Raw genomic sequence first — 22,894 nt, 5'->3', positions numbered from 1 at the left:
TGCCTTTCTTTTTTCCTTCATCCACTCTTCTTTCCTTCTTCCACTTTTCTTTCCTTTCTTCACTCTTCTTTCCTTCTTACACTCTTCTTTCCTTTCTTCTTTCCTTCTTTCACTCTTCTTTCTTTCCTTATTTCCTTCTTCCACTCTTCTTTCCTTCCTTCACTCTTCTTTCCTTTCTTCTTTCATTATTTCACCCTTCTTTCTTTTCTTCTTTCCTTCTTCCACTCTTCTTTCCTTTCTTCACTCTTCTTTATTTTCTTCTTTCCTTCTTTCACTCTTCTTTCCTTTCTTCTTTCCCTCTTCCACTCTTCTCTCCTTTCTTCACTCTTCTTTCCTTTTGTCTTTCCTTCTTCCACTCTTCTTGCCTTTCTTTTTTCCTTCATCCACTCTTCTTTCCTTCTTCCACTTTTCTTTCCTTTCTTCACTCTTCTTTCCTTCTTACACTCTTCTTTCCTTTCTTCTTTCCTTCTTTCACTCTTCTTTCTTTTCTTCTTCCTTTCTTAACCTTTGCATTTCATGCACTGGTATTTCCTTCAGGAAATGCATTTTCTAGTTTGACATTAAGACACAAAGAAAGTTGTAACAATTGTCAAAATATCTAGAAAAGAAATTAGCCGATGTATTTAGTCTAAGCCTTACGGTGCAAACGCATGTCACCGTAGAATACTGACTTTGCAAGAACAGCAATTCTACTAAGGGAACGCTCAAATAACTAATTTGATTAATATAGCGCATTTCATGCACAATGTGCTTTACATATACAATAACAGGAAAGACTTTTTTCAAATAGTTTAACATTTCTTTAAAATTTCTGTTATGTAAATAGAATTAAAATAAATAAAAGGATAAAAAATAAGACTTAAGTGAAACAAGTAAAAAGAAGATAATAAACATGAAAATAAAAGCTAAAATAACCTACCTAATTTGTAGTCTGCAGTGATAGGGATTTTATATTGGCACTAACCTTAATTCTGTCGTTTTTGTTGGGACCAAAACCAACCAACTCTGTTTTGTCCTTGTTTAGCTGCAGAAAATTGTGGTACATCCAGTTATTTATCAGTGAGATAAAGTGATAGAGGGAATCAATCGGATTATAGTCAGCGGGTGAGAGGGCAATGTTCATTTTAGTATCGTCGGCATAGTTATGGTAGTCAATATTGTTGTCTCGCAAAAGTTTTCCTTAGGGTAGGATGTAAAGATTAAATAAGTGTTGTATTGACTTGACTATTGACTATTGATACATACAAGCTCTTTTGTATAACTTTTACCATAACTTACCATACCATAACTTTTAAGAGTTACCATACCATAACTTTTTTTCCCATACCATAACTTTTACCATAGATGTCTTTAGTGGACTTGGGGAAAAAGCTACTGGAAGCTGCAAGATCAGGCGAAGATGATGAAGTTCGGATTCTAATGGCTAATGGAGCACCTTTCACAACAGACTGGGTGAGCACCATTTATGTCACAATCCCACCCTAGTATGTTAGTCTTCTTTTGTATTTGATCTGTTTGGAATCTTGGGGTTTAATTAAGGTTAAGTTAATTTGATCTCAAGTTGAAGTACTAGTTACTCACAGGTTGTGAATTCTCTTAGTTTTATGTTATTTATTTCATGTAGGTTGTTTAAAAAGTGTGATAATAAGTGTTATAATTTCAATCATCAAACAGCTTGGGACGTCTCCCCTGCACCTGTCCGCCCAGTATGGACATTACTCAACAACAGAGGTTTTACTGAGGGCAGGTGTAAGTCGAGATGCTCGGACCAAAGTTGACAGAACCCCTCTTCATATGGCTGGCTCAGAAGGGCATGCTAGCATTGTGGAGGTGCTACTAAAGGTAATGCCAGATTATTCATTTAGTCTTTATTTGAAGCTATACTGTATATTACATAACATGGCAACTCACTGTTACACAGAATGACAGTGTCATTTAATGTTAACATAATAACTACATGTCGGCACTCTGAGATTCTTTTGAACGAAGAGTGCGTCACAAATAAAATGCATTATTATTATTATTATTATTATTATAATTAAGTGCTCTTAACGGATGTTAAACGGATGCTTGGGATTGGTCAGAATGCTAAAATGCTTGTTGGAGATTGTGAGGAAATGTGACATTTATGATTCACAAAATACTTGACTATGCATGACTTACTTATTTCATGTGATGATACAGAGGCAATTCCCTTACCATAGCAATGGAAAATGTGGGGAACAAAATCTTAAATTTGAATTGCCCCTTCCAGTGTTGCTTGCTCTTAATATTCCATCAGAGTAAAATGCATTGACAGTCTCAGACACAGCATCAGAAACACACTGCTTTGATGTTTCCTATGTATGTGTGCTCCTTTAAAGATGTAAACTTAATTGAGCAATCATGATTGAAATCCTGTACTTTTATCATCTGTGTTCAAGTAATAACAATGAGTTTATTCACTGGGGCCTGACTGTAGCATGGGGCTGACGTCAACGCCAAAGACATGCTGAAAATGACAGCGCTCCACTGGGCTACTGAACACGGCCACCGAGAAGTTGTGGAGCTCCTCATCAGATATGGCACTGATGTCCATGCCCAGAGCAAATTCTGCAAAAATGCCCTCGACATCGCCTTGGATAACGGGAATGAAGAACTTGCTGAAATTCTTCAGGTACACATTTTAGGGTCTGAAAGACACAATTTTGTGCATCACAGAGGGTTGTTTGATTTTCTTCATTTGATCATGCATTTTCATCACACAGGTGGCCATGCAAAACCAGATCAACACAAACCCAGAGAGTCCAGACACAGTGACGATACACACAGCCACGCCACAGTTCATCATCGGGCCAGGAGGAGTAGTGAACCTGGCTGGACTAGTGTCCTCAGGGAGCTCTGCTAAATCAGGTATGGCTCAGCCTCCAATAGAAAGGCACAAGGATAGTATTGGAAGTCTGGTCTGTATTATGATGATCTGTAAGTCATTCATTATGGGAAATGCTATTATGTGATCTGGAGTGGTTAAGAATTTATTTGAGCTTCTCTTTTCCAGTTTCCACATCTGGGTAATGTACATGGAATAACTAAGTTGATCAACCTGTGGCTCTTCTAAATCCAGTCTTATCTAAGCCATGCATTGTTTCTCTTCTTATCTGACAACACTTTCACTTCCTCTTGAGTCATTCATGGATAAACATTGTTCCTGCCTATGATTTATGTTTTTGGGGACATCAGCCAGTTGTCATTCCTGATTTTGTTTTTGGCCTTGTTACAAAGAAAGTCTACCCCTACCACGTGAATGTTCAGTACACTGACTATACCAAACAAGGTATACAGATTATATCCTAGAGGATTTGAATAGTCCTTAAGCATGGATGTCCTATGATGTGTGTGAAGGATGTGAACTTGATACCTCAGTCAATAAGGAGGACAGGCCGCAGGAGAAATTAGCTTAGAAGTGGCACTGCTTCTGGACCCGCACAACCACCGCTCTCCTGTGAGCAGCCACCTTGGTTGTTGTTTGCAGTAAAAGTACTGCAGGTCTTTAAGTTGGTGTATTTTCTGCAAAGAAATGGCAACATCATAAATCTAGTTTCCAGAAGACGACAATACAAAACTAAGTCTGTTGGGCTGCTCAATAGGGATCTCTCACTCCATTTTCAAAGACACAGTGGTCATATCTCTTACTAAGCTGTTCTTCCATGTCTTGCCACAACAGTATGTGCTATTCCCTACAATTATTCTTCCTGACAGTGTATTTAAGCATTTTTCACTTCTCATTTCCCCAAAAGCTCACTGTTTGCATAAATCTGCTCACTCTTCTTTTACAGAGTTTACAGTTTGGTAAGGCATTCACAACTCCTCTATTGAAATCAGGTGCCAGACTGTATTCTCATCCTGAAACGTTCCTCTTCAAAAAGGTCTGGAATGACTCAGTCAGAATAATGATATGACAATCAAATCTTATAGTTTTTACAGACTTAAAAGTTTTAGTTGTGTGGAGTGTGTTTGTTATTCAGTGGAATCAATGCTGTTTAAAATAATCACACAGTGGTTGAGCTGTGGCGTCGAGGCGGCGCCCCACACCATACAGGGGTCTAGTGCCCATGAGGACCCAGGGTCAATTCTCAAGCTCAGTCCTAATCTGTCATCTTTCCTGACGTATCTTCACGATCCTATTGCACATTACAAAAAAAGTTTAAAAAAAACATACACAAAGTAAAAAAAACACAAAGTAAACTATAAAATGATTACACTACACATATTATATCCGTTTAGTATGTAATCAGTGAGCTAATCTTCCAGAATTCTGTGACATTTTCTGGAGCGTGAAAAGGATGTATTGGCCTACAAAGACCAACTACAACTGATTAGGGACATCTAATCATAATTTTGCTGTTTGAGTGACCTTACACAGAAGCCTTGTTCTTCTCTAATGACCCTTGCGTCTACACAGGGCAACAGGGAACAGGGCATCAGATAACCCAACAGCCTGTCACCCTGTTTGAGTGACCTGACACAGAGACCAAAACCAAAAGACAGATTCCCTCCTTTGTCATTATGAGTTATGGCTGATGGCATGTTTATAGTGACTGCATTTACTGACACGTTTAACTCATATGTCAAGTAATTTGGCTTCTTTTAGCATATAAGCCTGTTGTTTCACTTTTTTATGTCACTAACGCATCATAATTGTGGAATATTTTGGCAACAGCAGTTACTTTGCTGACCATCAGGTATATGATTAATCCAATGATACGCATACATGAATGGGGTTTCGTGAGCTTGATATTCTTTTGTCCTATGTCTTTCAGTGTTCACACAAATAGAAAAGGACTCATTTTGATTGTTTGCCGTACATGCTGGAATTATGTAATATTTCATGATTTCTGGAGTTGATCTGTTTGCTTAACCTACAGCTATGACGTGTATATGGTTTTGTCTCTGCCTTTTAAAATGTCAGTCCTTGGGAACTGCACAGGTGTGCCTCTTTTATCGCCTGTGCTGGGACCAGAGCTAGCTTTGTAGATTGTTGACTTGTGAAAATAGAAATGTCACCTTGATAGGAGCCCTACCATGACTTACGCTTATTCATTTCTTATGTCTTCTCATTTATTATGGTAAATTCATAAATGATCTGTTTTTCATTTATCTGATATGTTTTTATTAATATATGTTCGTTATATTATATATACAGTATATCTTCATTGTATTGTCTCTTGTACTATTTCTTTTACTAAAAAATAATTGAGGAAAGAACAAACATCCTATATTGAAATTGTGAATCTCAATAATTATCCACTAGATGAAAGCCACTGTTCTGGCTCAGAAAGCTTTTGGTCTGATTTCTTCCTTCTACGCCTTATTGCTACATCAAAGAACCACGTCATAAGAATAATAGGTTATATCAGTGTTGGCTTCAGGTGGACAATGCTTAAGGTTCTCTGTCCCCGCCATGATTATGAATGATCATTTTAAAGTTGATGTCATAACAATTTCAGGGGAAATCATCTCATGATGGTGTATGTGTATCAGATGCAGATAGACTGAAGTTGTGAGATTCGCATTGGGGGAATGCTGATCTTAAAGTGATATTCCAGTCATTTTTCTTTTGTGGTATTATTTTATAGCGCTTCATTCTGCTGCTAGCTGTGGGTGGCGATGTGTTTTTAGTTGTCACTTACCCCCGTAATTTAGCATGTTGGTAGGTAAACACATTGGTGTAACAAAAGAAGAAACGGGTGCTACAAAGTAATGAATGTCTTGGTGACAGACCAATGGATATAACAGCTATGCCAACCTCTATGGTAAATAGACCCACCCATTAGGCTTACCTACTCATGAACAATGCAAAAACTTCCAGACAATATGTTACTTATAAATTACTTTGATGTTTTGATACACTTTGATTTGTGCAACTTTATGTTAACAAACCAGGACATAATTGGTCCTTTCTGTCAGCAAAATGTACTGATTACTTGCATTAATGTCCCATATAGGACTATGGGAGGAGATTTTTGCCTTTTGTATAGCCTAATGTGTGGGATACAAGTTTGGGATACAAGTTCATCCAGATGTTGACTTGCCCACATGTTTTGGGATAGACTTCCACAGGTTTTGGTATACAAGAAATCCTTTCATCCTTTTCTCTTCATATTTAATCATACATCAATCTGGTTTTGCAGTTATGGCAACAGAGGAGGTTGTGACCGCAGACACGGTGGATGGTGCCATTCAACAGGTTGTGAACGCCGGAGGTCAGCAGGTGATCACCATCGTAACAGATGGCATTCAGCTGGGCAACCTCCAGTCGGGTGGTCAGCCAATCATTGTGACCATGCCAGATGGACAGCAAGGTCAGTTACTACCTAGAAATTCATTAGCCACAGAGTCATTTGTTTGATCATTGAAAGTCCCTGTTCTATGGAGAAAATGCCTCATACATGAAATGTGCATACAAAGTATACTTTGTTACTTGGAGAACCATTTACTGCAATATTTAATCTCCTTGCAACCCAATCAACCATCGTAACTAACTGGCCAGTGAATTTATGTCAGGATTGAGTTGCCATGCAACTGAGGCATACTTTGCCAGATCTTAAGCTGTAACTTAGGGCCTGCATTAATGGGACATGAGTATAGCTGAACAGACCACACTATGAGGCATCTTAATCAATGGGACATAAGTATGACTCAAGATGGCATACTTAGAGCCACCAGTAAATGGGCCTTAGTATAGCTGAACAACCCTATTGGACTGGCATTTGGTCATGTTGCTGTGGTGAACTGTCTCAGTATAGCTTGAGGTGCATTTTGAGGTGTTTGTGTTGTCTTTGGTAGTGGCATGTGTCCTAACCCATCGTGAGTATGGAGGGGGTGGGGCTGGGACGCCAGACTCCACTGTTGAGCCTAATGCAATGAAACACTGACGAAATAAATATAGTATTGCAGAATACTATGTTTTAATACCTTAATTTAGATTTTACTGGCCTTTAGGATGTATTGATAGTATTGATTAGAGTATTGACTGAAAGTACCTAAAAATAGCTGAACTGTTTCATATGTGACATACTGAGAGTACCTAACGCTGGCTGAACTGTTTCATTTGTGACATACTAAGAGTACCTAATGCTGGCTCAACCTTCAGTGTTGACAGTTCCTGCCACTGACATCGCAGAAGAGACAGTCATCAGTGAGGAGCCCACAATGAAACGGCAGCGCATAGAAGTGCTGGAAAATATCACAGTGTGCCAGGAAATAGAGGTAAAACAGCATCCCATCCCACCTGTGTCCTATGAAACGTCTGCATCCATGTGTGGAGTTTTTGTGTGAGAGAGAGGATGATTCTGTTTTATGATTGATGATGATCTTGTCATTTTAGGTTCAGTTTTTCCAAGGATGGTAGTGGAAACAGAGACTCAAGTTTAAAAGGGGGACATGCATGCCTTTGGAGACCAGCTCAATAGACCCCCAGTCACTGTAAATTATTATTAACATTTCTTTTGTTTAAAAATCTATACCTACCAATCACCATTTCTGTCAATTAAAATAATGAATTGAAATGTTTTTTTTTTTCCCCCAATCTGTTTCATCCATCTGCTCATTCCTGCAAGCCATCTCATTAAGTGATTCTGTAAATGTGAATTGTTTCTCAACTCAACAACTTAACATGAACTACATTTGTATGGATGATAATTTCAATGTAAAAGCACACTTCGTGTTACTAATCTCCAAAGAATTCACCCTACATTTGCTGGTATATTTTCAGAAACATGCATTCCTGTAGGCACACATTTTACATATCATAATGTTGAGATGGGATTGATTTGGGTCAAAGCAGATGTGGTGCTCTTTAAGACCTAGTGTGAAGAATATTCTGGAATTCACAGAGGCCTTCTATTCCCACAGGAGAAGGAAACCCTTCAGAAGCAGTTAGACGAGGCCAATCGTGAGGCGCAGAAATACAGACAGCAGCTCTTGAAGAAAGAACAGGAGGCTGAGGCCTTCAGACAAAAGCTTGAGGCCATCACTAGTCAGCGTGGGAAGAAAGCAGCGTGAGGCTCATGTGAGAGACGATGTGAGACTCTCTGAGACACAGCTCACAAAGGAGGACACGCGCCAACAAGCACGGGAACAACGCTAAACACACGCAAACTCACAGGGGACTCGTGTGGCTGGCTTGAGTGTGAGACATGGTTTTCATTTGAGATGGAAGTGACAGTACGAGTGAGACCACTGTGGACTTTGGGCTCATGGTCATCTTTCTGAGGCTCGTGGGGGACTGGTGCTGGGGTGGAAGGCTGATGTCCCAAGCAGGTCTCCTTCCAGAAGCCACCTCTCTATGAGCTCACACAGTGGGGTTCTGTGTGGCCGCTCTCCTACAACCAGCCAAATCCCAATAGTGATTCTTAGAATTGAAAACAGAATTTGAATGAAAATTAAGTTTTAATTGATTTTCCCCTGAATTTACTTTTTACCTTGGTATAGTCACTGCCCGATTATCTAAGTATGTTGTAAAAAATAGTCGTCCATATTGTTACAACATCTGTAAATCTGATGGCGAATTGTTTGTAAATCTCCAGTTGCTGACAACATACAATGTATTTTGTCAACCCTGTCATTTCCTAAAATAAGATTTTTAATGAATTTTTGCTGATCAATGGTCTTTCCCATGACTGCCATTTCATGTCTTCTATACCATCAACTACACTACAAAGACAGAAGACCACCATTACCTTCTACATAACTGAAGACCATCATTACCTTCTACATACCTGAAGGAGATGAACACTATTTTCCACTTTCTGAAAGGGATAGAGCATGATTTAACATGACACTAACCATGTTCTCATGTGATGACATTTTTGGAAATGTTTTAGCACATGTTGCGAGCATTTAGCATCATATTTCTGAAATCAGTCAAATTGTATGCATGCCTAGCTACCAAAATGTAGCAGTATTCTGACAGGAATTATGTGGGAGTGTGATCTATCCATGGGCTTGTCTGTGGAAAGTGGCCTTATGTCTATCCTGTTATGAGAGATAGCTGGAACAAAAAGGGCACAAAAGCTTGGCATTTTAAGCAAAAGGCATAAACAGGTCAATATCAACATCTGAACCCACATAGTTGTGGTAAAGTTTTTAACAAATGTGAGAATGTGTTCTATTGCACAATATGTTGTCTACATATGATTTAATGTGTGCTATGTTGTCATATGTATGTGCATCCCTTAACATGATACTGAACTAAATCCTTCATAAATCACTGTGGAAACCTTTTTATATTCAAATGTGAAAAAGTTGTCTTTTTTCAGTGATTGACTATGGGAGGAGGTTTAGTTTAGATTAGATTAGATTAGATTCAACTTTCTCTATTCAAGTACAGTGCAAATGATCAGTGGCTGGAGAAGGTGTGTGGCAGTAAGCCAGGGGGGAAGCGGGAAGTACAGTTAAAGGCTCATGGTCTGGGGAAGGGGGATAGGATGACTTAAATGTACCGTACCATACCTTACTCTCTGTAGGCAGGTACCAACCTTACTCTCTCTAGGCAGGCTAATGAACATGAAGTCAGTGCTGTGTCGTTACACTCCTTTATTAGTCCTGTACCTTCTTAAATGTCCTGTTCAGAACAAACACATGGCACTGTACTGTGTGGTCTGTCTATATTTGCTGTCCTGACGTATCCCCCTTTCCAAACATTTTTGGGTTAGATTGAAAAACCTTCCAACAAAGGAGTCACGAAGAATGTTTCAATTTTCTTTCACATGTCAATCATGAAGAACGCTTTGTGTTTTTTATGATATATTTTTTAGCCTTACTAATTAAAACTACCCTCTGATCTTAAATTACAAAAATATTCGTACCACATACCTTTTGTAAACGAAAAGAGGGAAAAGCAGGGACATTTTTATTTACGTTTGTCTCTCAGCATCACACAATTTTCCTGATGCATGTTTGTTCAGTACGTCATGAAAGGGGTGTGTTCTCTGTGTAGTGTTGTATATATAGTCTGCTCTGTATCTCAATAACCAGAGCAACATCAGGACCATTAGGAACCACCCATCATTACTTTAAGAGTTGAGAAAGGGCTTTTGATCATGCAAGCAGAGGAGTACAACCGCAGAGGTGAGCCGACAAACAACACTTGATGCTAAGATGCTTGATCAGGTTATGGACGAAGTGAGACAACCAGTGGTATGATGGTCTGTTATTGGTGGACAAATGGAAGAGTAGAATCAACAGTAAAATAAAGCTGTTAGAAATCTTCTTCTAGCTAGATCATCTTTTCAATACGTGTGTTGTGCCATGTTCAGGAAAGGAGCTGGTGGATTACATCACAGAGTACCTGACCAAGATCCGAGAAAGACGGGTCACTCCCGATGTCCAGCCGGGGTACATGAGAGCTCTACTTCCAGAAAACGCCCCTTTGGAGGCAGAAAGCTGGGATTCGATTTTCCAAGATGTGGAAAAAGTTATAATGCCTGGGGTAAGACATCCACTATACTTTTTCATAATTATATGAATACATGTAATGGCCAAATGGGATGTGACATTCAAGTCGGAGAGCAAAAGATAAACATGTAGGTATTCTGTAAAGCACCTTGGGATCTTGTCAGAAAAAAACAATTATTATTAATAAGTGTTAAACATGAAGACAAATGTTATTTGTTATAAAAATAGGGGAGAATTATACATTTTCTGTAAAATATGATGTATATGTGTAAGACAATTGTGTGTGCTCCATTCAGATGGTTCACTGGCAGAGTCCACACATGCATGCTTACTACCCTGCCCTGACCTCCTGGCCCTCTCTGCTGGGAGACATGCTTGCTGATGCCATCAACTGTATAGGATTCACCTGGGTAATGTATCCACACTGATCAGCATTTCACATGGAGAACCTACACTACGCTCAGTACTTATCTGAACTCATGCAAGGGCTCCAAACAAGTTTTTTGGGGGGGAAAAGCATAGAAAAGGTCTGAATTCTGATTTGGACTGTTCCCAGGCATCCAGCCCTGCGTGCACAGAACTGGAGATGAATGTCCTGGACTGGCTGTGTAAGGCTCTGGCTCTGCCCTCACACTTCCTGCATCACCACCCTGACAGCAGAGGAGGAGGCGTATTGCAGGTAAACACACAGAATGGGGCAGCGCTGTTAGAGTTGTCATTCCCTATACTACTAATGATTGATGTGATTATACTTCCCTAATGATTGATGTGATTATAATTCCCTAATGATAGATGTGATTATACTTCCCTAATGATTGATGTGATTATAATTCCCTAATGATTGATGTGATTATACTTCCCTAATGATAGATGTGATTATAATTCCCTAATGATAGATGTGATTATACTTCCCTAATGATTGATGTGATTATAATTCCCTAATGATTGATGTGATTATACTTCCCTAATGATTGATGTGATTATAATTCCCTAATGATTGATGTGATTATAATTCCCTAATGATAGATGTGATTATACTTCCCTAATGATTGATGTGATTATAATTCCATAATGATTGATGTGATTATAATTCCTTAATGATTTATGTGATTATAAATCCCTAATGATTGATGTGATTTTAATTCCCTAATGATTGATGTGATTATAATTCGCTAATGATAGATGTGATTATATTTTCTTAAAGTGCTTATTTTTTGTCAAAAAGTTATGCCTTGAGTTGATCGACAAAAAAAGCTGTCCGTGGTTTTTCTAAGATAAGCGACATGTGAATGTGCAAGTAATTTTCTCTTCCACGTCTTCAGAGTACTGTCAGTGAATGCACCCTAGTTTCTTTATTGGCGTCCCGAAAAGACAAGATACTACAGCTGAAGAAGTCGGAGGGGGACTCAGACGACTCAGTGATCAACTCCAGACTTATCGCGTATGCATCCGACCAGGTTAGGAAAGCTATATACATAAAACCTTAAAATTCAACTTCAAAGTCACAAAGTCATTCATTCAAGATGATGTGTGAAGTGTTATTAAGAGACTCAGAAGGCTCTGTTTTATGGCTTTGAAGGCTCACTCTTCAGTGGAGAAAGCTGGTCTGATCTCCCTGGTGAAGGTCAGGTTCCTTCCCACCGATGAGAGCTTCGGTCTGCGTGGGAGCACTCTCCAAACAGCTATTGAGGAGGACCGAAAGAAGGGCCTCATCCCAATTATGGTAAGACTTCATAGGTCCTCACATGGGGAAAAGTAAATAACTAAATGTTTAGTGTGAAAACGAGAGAACAAGTATATTTTAGTTTTTTCAATAAATACAATCAGTGCCCTTCTGCTATAGCTGATATCTAAAACACATGGGAACCCTGGTGTTTTCAAACGCACCAATGTAATTGAATGAATGAATACCCTCCTGGAGAGGGCACTACTGTGCTAAATGTATATGGGGCCTGTGTTCTGTGTTTCTGTCCATGTTTGCTGCAGCCCCCTCTACTGGTGGCATTAATATGATGATTACGATGTTAAGGGTCTGTGAACACCTTTGCATCAGTAGATAATTCTATGCATCTAACTAATACAAAACTAGCAATGTTCATTTAATATCAAGCTGAATAGAGACCATATATATCAACAGGATACATTACTGGTCTAGTTCTGATATTTGGCGTGGGATAATGAGTTTATATATTTTGTTCCGTACCAGCTATGTGCCACCCTGGGCACTACAGGAGTGTGTTCCTTTGACTACCTGGCAGAGCTGGGACCCGTGTGTAAGTGCTCCTTTCTTTTTCACCTCCGTTAAAAGCAGTTCAATAAAAAAATCTAAATATGGGCAATAAAAAGATCTGCAGATCTGACTGATTTACATATGTGTGAATCAGTCATGTTCAGCTGCTGTTAGATAGATAGATAGATAGATAGATAGATGGATGGATTCTTTATTAATCCTGAGGGAAATGTAGGCCATCCAGTAGCTTATATCCTTATGCACTTGTGCAACTCACAGACATACATACATAAATGACATACGTACACATAGGGAGAACATGTTCAAAAGGAGTGGGGTGTTTACAGATACAGGAATGGATCTGACTCTATGGTACATTATGCATAGATTGGAAGTGTTTTGCTCTGTGTGAGGCTTTGTTTACTTTGATCAAGAGCCCGGTGTCATGTGTGTTGACCTCTGAACTCTGACCTCTGACCCCTGACCCCTGACCCCTGACAGGTGCCAGAGAGGGGCTCTGGCTGCATGTGGATGCGGCGTACGCCGGCTCGGCTTTTCTCTGCCCGGAGTTCCGAGGCTGTCTCGAGGGCATTGAGTTTGCCGACTCGTTTGTTTTCAATCCTTCCAAATGGATGATGGTTCATTTTGACTGTACTGCCTTCTGGTGAGCGACTCTGGAAGACCCTGTCTAAAATAAGCTGCAGAATAGATATCTAGAGATCAGGAATGTATGTCTACTATAGTTTTAGAGACTAATTTAGCATGCAATTGGCCTGTATGGGATTGCACATTCACAGTCCACAGTCCAGTATTGAGAAATTGTGTCTTTCGGTTCCTTTTCTTGGCAGGGTGAAGGATAAGTGCAAACTCCAACAGACCTTCAGTGTCGACCCAATCTACCTCAGGCATGATAACTCAGGAGCCACCGACTTTATGGTACAGAAATATTCCACAGAATAGCAGAATCTGGCAGAATCTTCATATTCATTATCAGTCATTACACCACTCCCCCTTTTTATCTACAACAACTTTTGGATTTTGCCATCCACCTTAGTTTGGCTGTGAAATAAGTGTTTTCCTGGCAGTTAGTGAACTACTTTTAGTTAATGTTAGTTAGTGAACTACTTTTAGTAAGTGTAAGTTAGTGAAATACTTTTAGTAAGTGTAAGTTAGTGAAGTACTTTTCATTACATTTCCCGCAATTTGAATTTTTATTCATAGGAATTTTTAAACGTAAACCCATTTCTCCTTATCTGCACCTGCAGCATTGGCAGATTCCACTGAGCCGCCGCTTCCGCTCACTGAAACTCTGGTTTGTCATGCGCTCCTTTGGACTGAAGAACTTGCAGGCGCATATCAGACATGTAAGATCTCTCCTCAACCATGAGACATTCTCCCCTCAGGGGTTCAGCTAACAAACATGGCTGCAGTGAAAAAGCCATATGACTCATTCATTTCTCCTTTTGGAAAATAACTTATTTAATTTGTTCTGGATGTGTGCCTGATTCATTTTTTTTTTTAGGGTGTGGATATGGCTAAGCTTTTTGAATCTCATGTCAGAAGTGACCCCAACTTTGAGATGCCTGCCAAACGCCACCTGGGCCTGGTGGTTTTCTGCTTGAGGGTATGCATAAACTAGCTCATCATAAACTCAGCCTTTGTCCGTGGCATTTGTTAAATTGGCATAGAAAAGTAGGTATGTAGGTCAAGGCTGTAAACTAGAAAAGAGAACAGCCTTGATTTATAATCTCAAGAGATAAACTCCACTTTACAAGGATAAGATTGTTATAGTAATTGCTGGAACCTCTTCCTGAATATGAGAACAAGCACAAGAGTTCAGATGTAAATGACAGTCTTTTCTCTCTAATACAGGGGGGTAATGCCCTGACACAGGAGCTGCTGCAAAAGCTCACCAAGTCAGGTGCCATGTTCCTCATCCCTGCAGCCATTCACAACAAGCTGATCATCCGTTTCACCGTGACCTCACAATTCACCACCCCAGAAGACATCCTCAGGGACTGGGCCATCATACGCCAAACCGCCGGCTCCATTCTGAGCAGGGAGCCACGCAGGCTATCCATCAGCACACCTGAGGTGGAGTACTTCTCACAGCAGTCTGTCACACCCAACTAAATGGAAATACAAAGTACAATAGAGCTAAAATGGCTTCGCAAGATAGCGCATAATGTAGTAGGGGAACTCATCCTGGCAGACATTAGGCCTATAAATGGCCATTATGTTTTACAATAGGGGTGTGAATCGATGAGGAAATACATGGAATGTTGCCACACTCTCATCTTTGGCATTTTTATAAATTGAATAATATTAAGATGATAAGATCATAATAATATGCATAATATAGAGCTTATGTGTGTGACGATAACTCTTAAAACTCCTAACATACTTGCTGTCGTATGCACTGCCAGTAAATGTGTGCCTCATTAATAATCTCGGTATGTGTTTACTTTGTGTATCAGCTGAAGGATGAAGCTGGAAGACCGGAGACACTGAAGGCTCCAAGCCCGGCGTTGCCAAGTGTTAAGAAGACAGGACGCTCTCTAAGTTGCAGCAGTGCATTGCCACGCAGCCCCAGAGATCCCGTGATCGTCCCCAAGGACGGCTCAGCATCCAACACTGGCGGGACCCTGTCCAACATTCCAGAACAAGCTGACAACATCCTGGGCAGAAAGGTGGTGAAGAAGCTGACCAAGTTCTACAGCGTGCCTAGTTTCGCCCACACGTGGATGCAGTGCGGCATGCAGCAGGTCTGCTGCCCCCCTAAGAGCCCCAGGCCCTGGATCATCAGCAGCAGAGTCAACTACTTCAACTGCTTCAACACGGCCCCAATGGACGCCTATGCACTACAGACTAAATAGCAAATGTCATAATTTCTTTATTCACTCACTCATATTATTTAAACTTATATTTTGTCACAGCTTTTGATGCACAAAATCATTCATACAGCAGGTGGCCTTTTCTTGAAAATGTAAGAAAATAAAGTTAAAACAGAAAATAAAATTCTGAATTATAAAGGCACAGTTTATTAACAGGCTGAGTATTGTGTATTAACAAAGTTTTTTTGTAATTTAGTCAAGAAAAATATGTACAATAAGGACAGTGCACATACAATGTGAACATGCCACAGTGAAAAAGCATAGCAGCAAAGAATCATAATCTCTTCAACAGTACAAGTTAGTCAATTATCGATAGGAAATAAGAAAGTGTAGAATCATGTGTCACAGCCTCATACTTCCCTCACTGATTGCAGTATAAATGTCCTTAGTCATGGGGATGTATCCCTTGCCCCCATCCAAGAAATACATGACCTCGTCAATAACAGATGGGTCAAATCCCTCTTCGGCAAGCTTGACTTTCATCTGTTTGTAGGTCCCAGTCACAACAATGGAATTCTGGGATTTAAAAACAAGGATATTTTAGTTGAACCATCCCTTAAGTGATCAAGCAAAAACAAAAACCTCTAGTTCTTTAGATAAACAGATCAGCTGAAGCACCAAGGGAAAATGATGGGATTCAGAGTAAAAATGGAAGGAAAAACTGTTCAACTGAACAGACGGTCTGCAAATGAACAGGTCTTAATCATAACCTTTAACATGATATAATGGCCAATTGTTCATGAACTTATTCAGGCTTATTAGGTCAACCAAAAGTGGTTGCCAGAGATCATGACGCGGTGTGGGAAGATTCCAAGATTATAATGTCAGGAAAACAAAGTTTACCTGGATCCTGATAAATTGAGGTCTTGCATAGCTGGGAAGGTAGGCCTTTAAGTGGTCGTAGGTAGCAGTGCTGTTAAACTCCATTCCTTCAGTTATTTTTAATGATGCCATTCCAATCCTTCCTTCGTGGCCTGATTGGAAATGAATACATAATACTTACAAAGTTAAGCTCAACTGAAATACAGGTTTACTGAATTTAGTGTGGTAAAATCAATCATTCAACATTTGCAGAAACTAACCAACCTTGACAACTTTCATACGCAGAAGCACTTAAATAGCTTAATGACTTTCACACATCTGAATAGTCCAGCTTGGTTTTGGCCTGATAATATGAAGTTGCCATGAATTACCTGGGACTTTGACACCGTACACATTGGCTTCCTCTATAAAATCCAGGATGACAAGAACATCGGTAACTTCAGTGGTTGCAACGTTCTCTCCCTTCCATCTGGTGAAAACCAATGCAGGCACACATGAAAGTCATTCACAGGTACAGAATAAAGTCATTCACAGATACAGAAATAAATCCATTGTGAGTAATTGGCTTGCACAATACGGTTGTGTGGGTGACATACCATGTAAGTATACACACATAAAAACAATACCCAAGGAATACAAACCCAGTAGTAGAGGCAGGTTTCAAAAGAGTGAAATCTTTACTTGAAAAAGCTGATTTACAAGTATAAAATCATCTTATCCTTGGCAAAAATCCAAACATAAACCATTCTTGTGGAACAAAAAACTACAAAACAGCCAAGCAAGAAACTGTGACAACAATGTTGACAAACATCTTAAAGGCACCCAGTGCAACTTTCGAGGCTTAAAAATAAACATTCAATTTCTAGTCTTTTTTACACGTAGTAAGTTTCAATAACTCCATCCATACCATTACATATCGACATTCAAGGAGCAAAGATGAGACGTCGTTGTGTGGTGAGAACTGATAAACAACAACAATCGCCGCCATTTTTTCCCCAAATCTTTATTTATTGGTGCCACCACTATTGGTGCCACCAATAAATATAGCAGGATTCCAGTCAATGGAAAAATGGCCTCTCCCCACCGGCGATTGTTGTTGTGTACGATTTTCTATCAGTTCTCACCATACAACGACGTCTCATCTTTGCTCCTTGAATGTCGATATGTAATGGTATGGAGTTATTGAAACTTACTACGTGTAAAAAAGACTAGAAATTGAATGTTTATTTTTTGAGTCTCAAGCCTATAAAGATCCACTGGGTGCCTTTAATGACTTAAGAATATAATAATCAAGTGCCTTGTATTATTAATTACCTTATATGAATCATGTACTTATGTAAGCAGAAACATGGCTGTTCTGTGTTTCTGCGTGTGTAACTTACAACATTTGGTGCCACTTAGTTTGCATTTGTACAAGAGCATATTTAGACCAGAAGTGATAAGCTTCTTCCAACCTTGTGTAAAACTGCCATCCTTGCAATATAGGCAGCCTCGGACGTCAGAGATCCACCACGTGGTTATCCCTGCTGAACGCTAAACTTCTGTCTATATAAACCTTGTGCAATGTGTTTATCATGGCTTCTCTTTCAGCCTTGTGCTGGGAGTGAGCATGATTGCAATTGTCGTTTGTCTAATACATATACTTATATGCAGCTCCGGAGTCCTGAGGTAACTAGGGTGAATTTTTTACCTAACACCACATGTGTGTCAAAGTTTAAACAAATCACTATCTGTCAAATTACCATGAGGTGACAGATGACTATAAAGATCAAGGTCTTGATAAGAGCATGTTACATCCTCATGCACATGACTATCAAAAGACTAACTGTTTGCCTATAAAAAAAGATGCAAAGAATACAATGGATTGAGTCCTCTTGATTCAAACGTCATGCACATGTCATAAAAATATAAAATTTCGACTGCAGTCTTTGTACTCCTTTTCAATGGCATGCAAGACCCACCTGCAAACACTGGTTGATTCAGCTACGCGATAGGGGAACGCAGGAACCCCTTACAAATTTCAGCTCACCTGAAGGTGTCTCCAATTCGATCTTGAAAGTAGATGAACCCTTCGTCATCCATTCTGAGAAGGTCTCCACTGTTGAAGTACTCGTCCCCTTTCTCTAACACATCCCTCAGTCTTTTCTTCTCTGTCTGCTGGGTGTTATTGGCATAGCCAGTGTAAGGGGCCCTTTTGGTGATTTTTGCCACTAGAAGGCCAGCCTCCCCTGCTCAAAAAAAGTACACAAAACATTGATACAGACTTTTACCACCCTTTCAAAAGAGCCATCTTCCACTTTCAGTGCCTTCAATTACATCATTTTGTGAACCAATGTCATTGACTTGCAAGGGAAGGGTTGTATATCACCTGCAACGGAAGAAACTATGAGATACACTGTGTTTTGTGATTGTAAGTGGGGTTACCTGTTGGAACTTCTACACAGAAGCCTCTGGAGTCTCTCACTGGCTCTCCTCTCTCCGTGTCATATTTAATGAGGGCGAATGGCTGGAACCTCTTGTTGACAAAGCAAACAAACCCATAGCAGAGATAAGACAGATGAGTGAGTAAACAGGAGAAAGACCTAGAATATCACATGCATCCTCCCCATTTTTCTTTCCTCCTCACCCTCTGTAGTGAGAGGACCCGTCCAGTGGCTCCGACTTTACCAACATAGTTCACAAAGCCAGTGTTCCCCTCAGTGGCACCGTAGCACTCACAAATGTGGATATTGCCAAAGCGCTGTAGAAACTCTGACCATGTATCGACTCTGATTCCATTGCCGATGGCTAATCTGACCTTGTGGGTTCTCTCATCGTCTTTCTAAAGGGGAGAGTAAAGCAGACAATCTTTGTCAACAAAGACTGTTAAAAGAGTTACATTGAGTTACACTGTACACAAATGATTCTGAAACACAAGGAATTGATAAAGTACATAATTATTTACAATTACCTTTGGTTGGTTGCAGAGGTAGCGCATTATTTCACCTATATACTGGATAACAGTCACATTATGCTTTCTGCAGTCGTTCCAGAACTGTGATGCTGAAAACTTGCGTCTCAGGACCACTGTGATACCTATACTCAAATTAAAGAATCATACATCAGTATATTCTCTGTTACACACAGGACAAGATGTTCAATTCCTCGTGCTATTGGATGGGCTTTCCCCATTGCGGTCAACCCTGTTACGTCTGCAGTTGAGGGCTGGTCCCAAGTGCACAAGAAGTATTTACTTCCAACTGACAGGAGACAACAGGGCTGACATACACAAGACTTTAAAGGTAAACAGCAACACAAACAACAGAAGCGCATGGTTAGCCAAGGAAGTAAACAAAAACATGGCACCTTACAAAATAAGAGTCCCAAAACTGAGAAACTAAGAAACCACAAATCCAACACCGTGGCAAAACCTTTCATTGTAACATACAGGTACTTATACCCACCTACTGGTAAGTATTATAACAACAGGGTGCACTACAACCATCGTACCGATACAACAACAACAAAGCATGCATTTGTGAGTATTCACAACCTTCTTGTATAAGATTTATATACAGAGAGAAAGAGAGAGAGAGAGATAGAGAGGGAGAGGGAGAGAGAGAGAGAGAGAGAGAGAGAGAGAGGTAGAGAGGGATCGAGAGTGTGTGTTTGTGTGGTGGTGACCACAACATGCCTTGGAGCTGGAAATGTGAGTCAAATAACAATTACCTTGGTTTATAGCTCCTGTTAGTCCCATCAGGAACCCAGCAGTGTGATACAGAGGGAGGTAAACATATATGATGTCATCTTCCCGTACACCTGCTATAGTCTGCAGGAAAGTGGCCAGCCACATTCGTTCATGGTTTATCACAGCTGCCTTGGGAAGACCTTTGGGGTTGTACAATGAAATACACAATTCAGCATAAATATGAAGCTGACTAAGACATGATCCCATACACAGAACTTAAAATGAATGGCTAGCCACTCATCCATCATATGCCGGGGCGTACCTGTTGTTCCAGAGGTGTAAATATACAGGGCAGGACTCTTAATTGTCAGGTTTGACTTCAGAGCTGGTGGTATGGGCTCATCAGAGGCTTTCTCAATCTTATCTGAGATGGCTTCTATCCCCTCTGTGTCACACTCCTTGCTGAGTAGAAACACTGAGACATTCTGCTCTTGCAGTGCTGGAAGAACTTCCACAACAGCGTCTTTCAGTTCTAAAAGTCAGAGCAGATGCCTTTCAAAACATTACATTTCAACATTTCACTTTTTGTCCAATAATGGCTTCACATCCACCAATCCACCTCGACAGAATTCACAGATATTTTATGCTTTCTAAGAATCAGTACACTATTCTGCACATTATATTTTTTATCAGTATAAACACTATATAACAATGCATTCCATACCCACCAGCAGCTGCAATGAGCACCTTTGCGCCTGAACAAGACAAACAGTGCAACAAGGATTTCGTCCTTATGTTATGATTTATAAGTGCAGGGACACATCCGAGTTTGGCTAAACCCAACCAAATCCATACATAAACCGGCTCGTTTCCAAGGAACAGGGCCACTGTGTCCCCCTCTTGAAGTTTGGAATGCTGCGACAAGGTCCTGGCAACTTTGTTACTTCGCCTGTCGGCGTCTTGGTAAGAATACGTATCATTCTTGAAAATGATGAAACTTTTGTGCGGGTGTATATTGACCCTCTCAAGAAAACGGTCCAGGACAGTGTAGATGGGCTTCCTAGAAGAGTATTTTCCCATTCGTTTCCCAATACCAATTCCAGTAAGGATGTACCGTAAATCGTGTAGGAAATATGGAAATCGAACGTACACCAAAAATGGCAAAATTGCCAAGCCGGCTAAAACAGTAAATATGACATACATGTTGATGTAGGCCAAGTACAGAGAAGCTCTAACATGAAATGGGCGGTTTCTTTTCACTTTGGGGTAATCTATAGCAGTGGGATTATTTCCTCTAACAAAACAACAACCAATCAGGTCAGGAGGCGGATGCGTAACTGGACACGTTCAATCTGAAAACAGTGCACATTGGTTGTACAGTTTCCAGGGTGAATGGCATTTTCCTCGAAACGGTATGCAACGGACTTCAACGCATTTTACGCTTTGTTACCCAATCAACAGTGATGTGTATAAACCTCACCATGTTAAAATGCATTGCGCACAATGGATCCAACTGAAGTTCTTTACAAATTCAACATAAGAATAAAAACTTAAAATAAATACATTAACATGTATTTTAAACGCCGAAAATACTTCGATAATCCTTCGTAACACAACGCACCACCGTTTCCATTTTTAAGAAACATTTAGCTACGTTTTGTCGGGCTGAACGCAACTCAGGAATTTGGGCTACATAATAATAATAATAATAATACATTTTATTTATATGGCGCCTTTCAAGAGACCCAAGGTCGCCTTACAACATTGAAAAAATTAAAAGTACATTGAATTATAAAAATACATTGAAAAAAATACATTGAATTATAAAAAAAATACATTGAATTATACATTATACGGCAACAACTTTACAGGTTATAGGCCTGCTTAAACAGGTGCGTTTTGATTAGTTTTTTAAAAAGAGCGATTGAGTAAGGGTCAATGTTCCTGATGTCAGGGGGAAGGGAGTTCCAGAGGTGAGGGGCAGAGCAGCTGAAGGCTCTGGATCCCATGGTGGACAGATGGGCTTGGGGGACGGTCAGGGTGATGGAGGAAGCAGACCTGAGAGACCGGGTAGGGACATTGATGTGGAGGAGGTCAGAGAGGTATGGAGGGGCGAGGTTATGGATTGCCTTAAATGTGTGGAGGAGGATTTTGAAATTTATGCGGTGTTCAATGGGAAGCCAGTGGAGTTGATGCAGAACGGGGGTGATGTGATTGATGGATGGCGTCCTAGTGACGATACGGGCAGCAGCATTTTGTACCAGTTGGAGTTTATGGAGAAGTTTGTGTGGGAGACCAAAGAGAAGGGAATTGCAGTAGTCCAGGCGGGAAGTGACAAGGGAGTGAACCAGGATTGCGGCGGTGTTGTGAGTGAGTGAGGGGCGGAGGCGGTTGATATTGCGGATGTGAAAGTAGGCAGATCGAATGGTGTTGTTGATGTGGGTATGGAATGGGTAACCAAGGAGTTATCTATGGTGAGGGTGAAACTGGGGTGTTTGGTGAGGGTGTGTTTGGAGCCAATGAGGACTGCCTCAGTTTTTTCACTGTTAAGCTTCAGGAAATTTGAAGAAAACCAGGATTTGATTTCCTGTAAACAGGCACAGAGGGAGGAGGGTGGGAAGGTGGAAGTGGGTTTGGTGGAAACGTAGAGCTGGGTGTCATCCGCATAACAGTGGAAATTAATATTGTATTTACGGAAAATCAGTCCAAGTGGGAGGAGGTATATGATGAATAGGATAGGGCCAAGGACAGAGCCCTGGGGAACACCAGTGGAGAGGGGGGATGGGTGGGATGAGAAGGATTTTAACTGGATGAATTGAGTACGTCCAGAGAGATATGAGCGGA

The 22,894-nt window shown here is 40.3% G+C and overlaps 3 protein-coding genes across 3 annotated transcripts; 2 read left to right on the top strand and 1 right to left on the bottom strand.

Moving 5' to 3' along the window:
- The first annotated feature begins 1,308 nt into the window (after positions 1–1,308).
- On the top strand, positions 1,309–9,096 carry gabpb1 (GA binding protein transcription factor subunit beta 1). Its single transcript, XM_080843832.1, has 7 exons — positions 1,309–1,452; positions 1,675–1,842; positions 2,462–2,656; positions 2,748–2,892; positions 6,171–6,341; positions 7,106–7,248; positions 7,894–9,096. Exons 1-7 carry the CDS (start codon positions 1,345–1,347, stop codon positions 8,041–8,043), a joined length of 1,080 nt encoding a protein of 359 aa, XP_080699958.1. The 5' UTR covers positions 1,309–1,344; the 3' UTR covers positions 8,044–9,096.
- A 986-nt stretch (positions 9,097–10,082) lies between these two features.
- hdc (histidine decarboxylase) lies at positions 10,083–15,543 on the top strand (the record flags this gene model as incomplete). Its single annotated transcript, XM_080843544.1, has 13 exons — positions 10,083–10,110; positions 10,299–10,471; positions 10,734–10,847; positions 10,994–11,116; positions 11,760–11,894; positions 12,017–12,160; positions 12,644–12,710; positions 13,169–13,331; positions 13,516–13,603; positions 13,933–14,031; positions 14,190–14,291; positions 14,540–14,761; positions 15,145–15,543. The coding sequence occupies 13 exons, from the start codon at positions 10,083–10,085 to the stop codon at positions 15,541–15,543; spliced, it is 1,857 nt and encodes a 618-aa protein (XP_080699670.1).
- A 360-nt stretch (positions 15,544–15,903) lies between these two features.
- Positions 15,904–21,253, bottom strand: LOC308369644 (long-chain fatty acid transport protein 2-like; the record flags this gene model as incomplete). Its single annotated transcript, XM_080844146.1, has 10 exons — positions 15,904–16,077; positions 16,405–16,535; positions 16,755–16,852; positions 18,413–18,611; positions 18,808–18,898; positions 19,010–19,204; positions 19,334–19,458; positions 20,092–20,250; positions 20,373–20,582; positions 20,779–21,253. The coding sequence occupies 10 exons, from the start codon at positions 21,251–21,253 to the stop codon at positions 15,904–15,906; spliced, it is 1,857 nt and encodes a 618-aa protein (XP_080700272.1).
- Positions 21,254–22,894: the final 1,641 nt, after the last annotated feature.

The sequence above is a fragment of the Sprattus sprattus genome (assembly GCF_963457725.1).
Source record: "Sprattus sprattus genome assembly, chromosome: 8".
NCBI lineage: Eukaryota > Metazoa > Chordata > Actinopteri > Clupeiformes > Clupeidae > Sprattus > Sprattus sprattus.
This window is presented reverse-complemented; position numbering and strand designations above follow the sequence as displayed.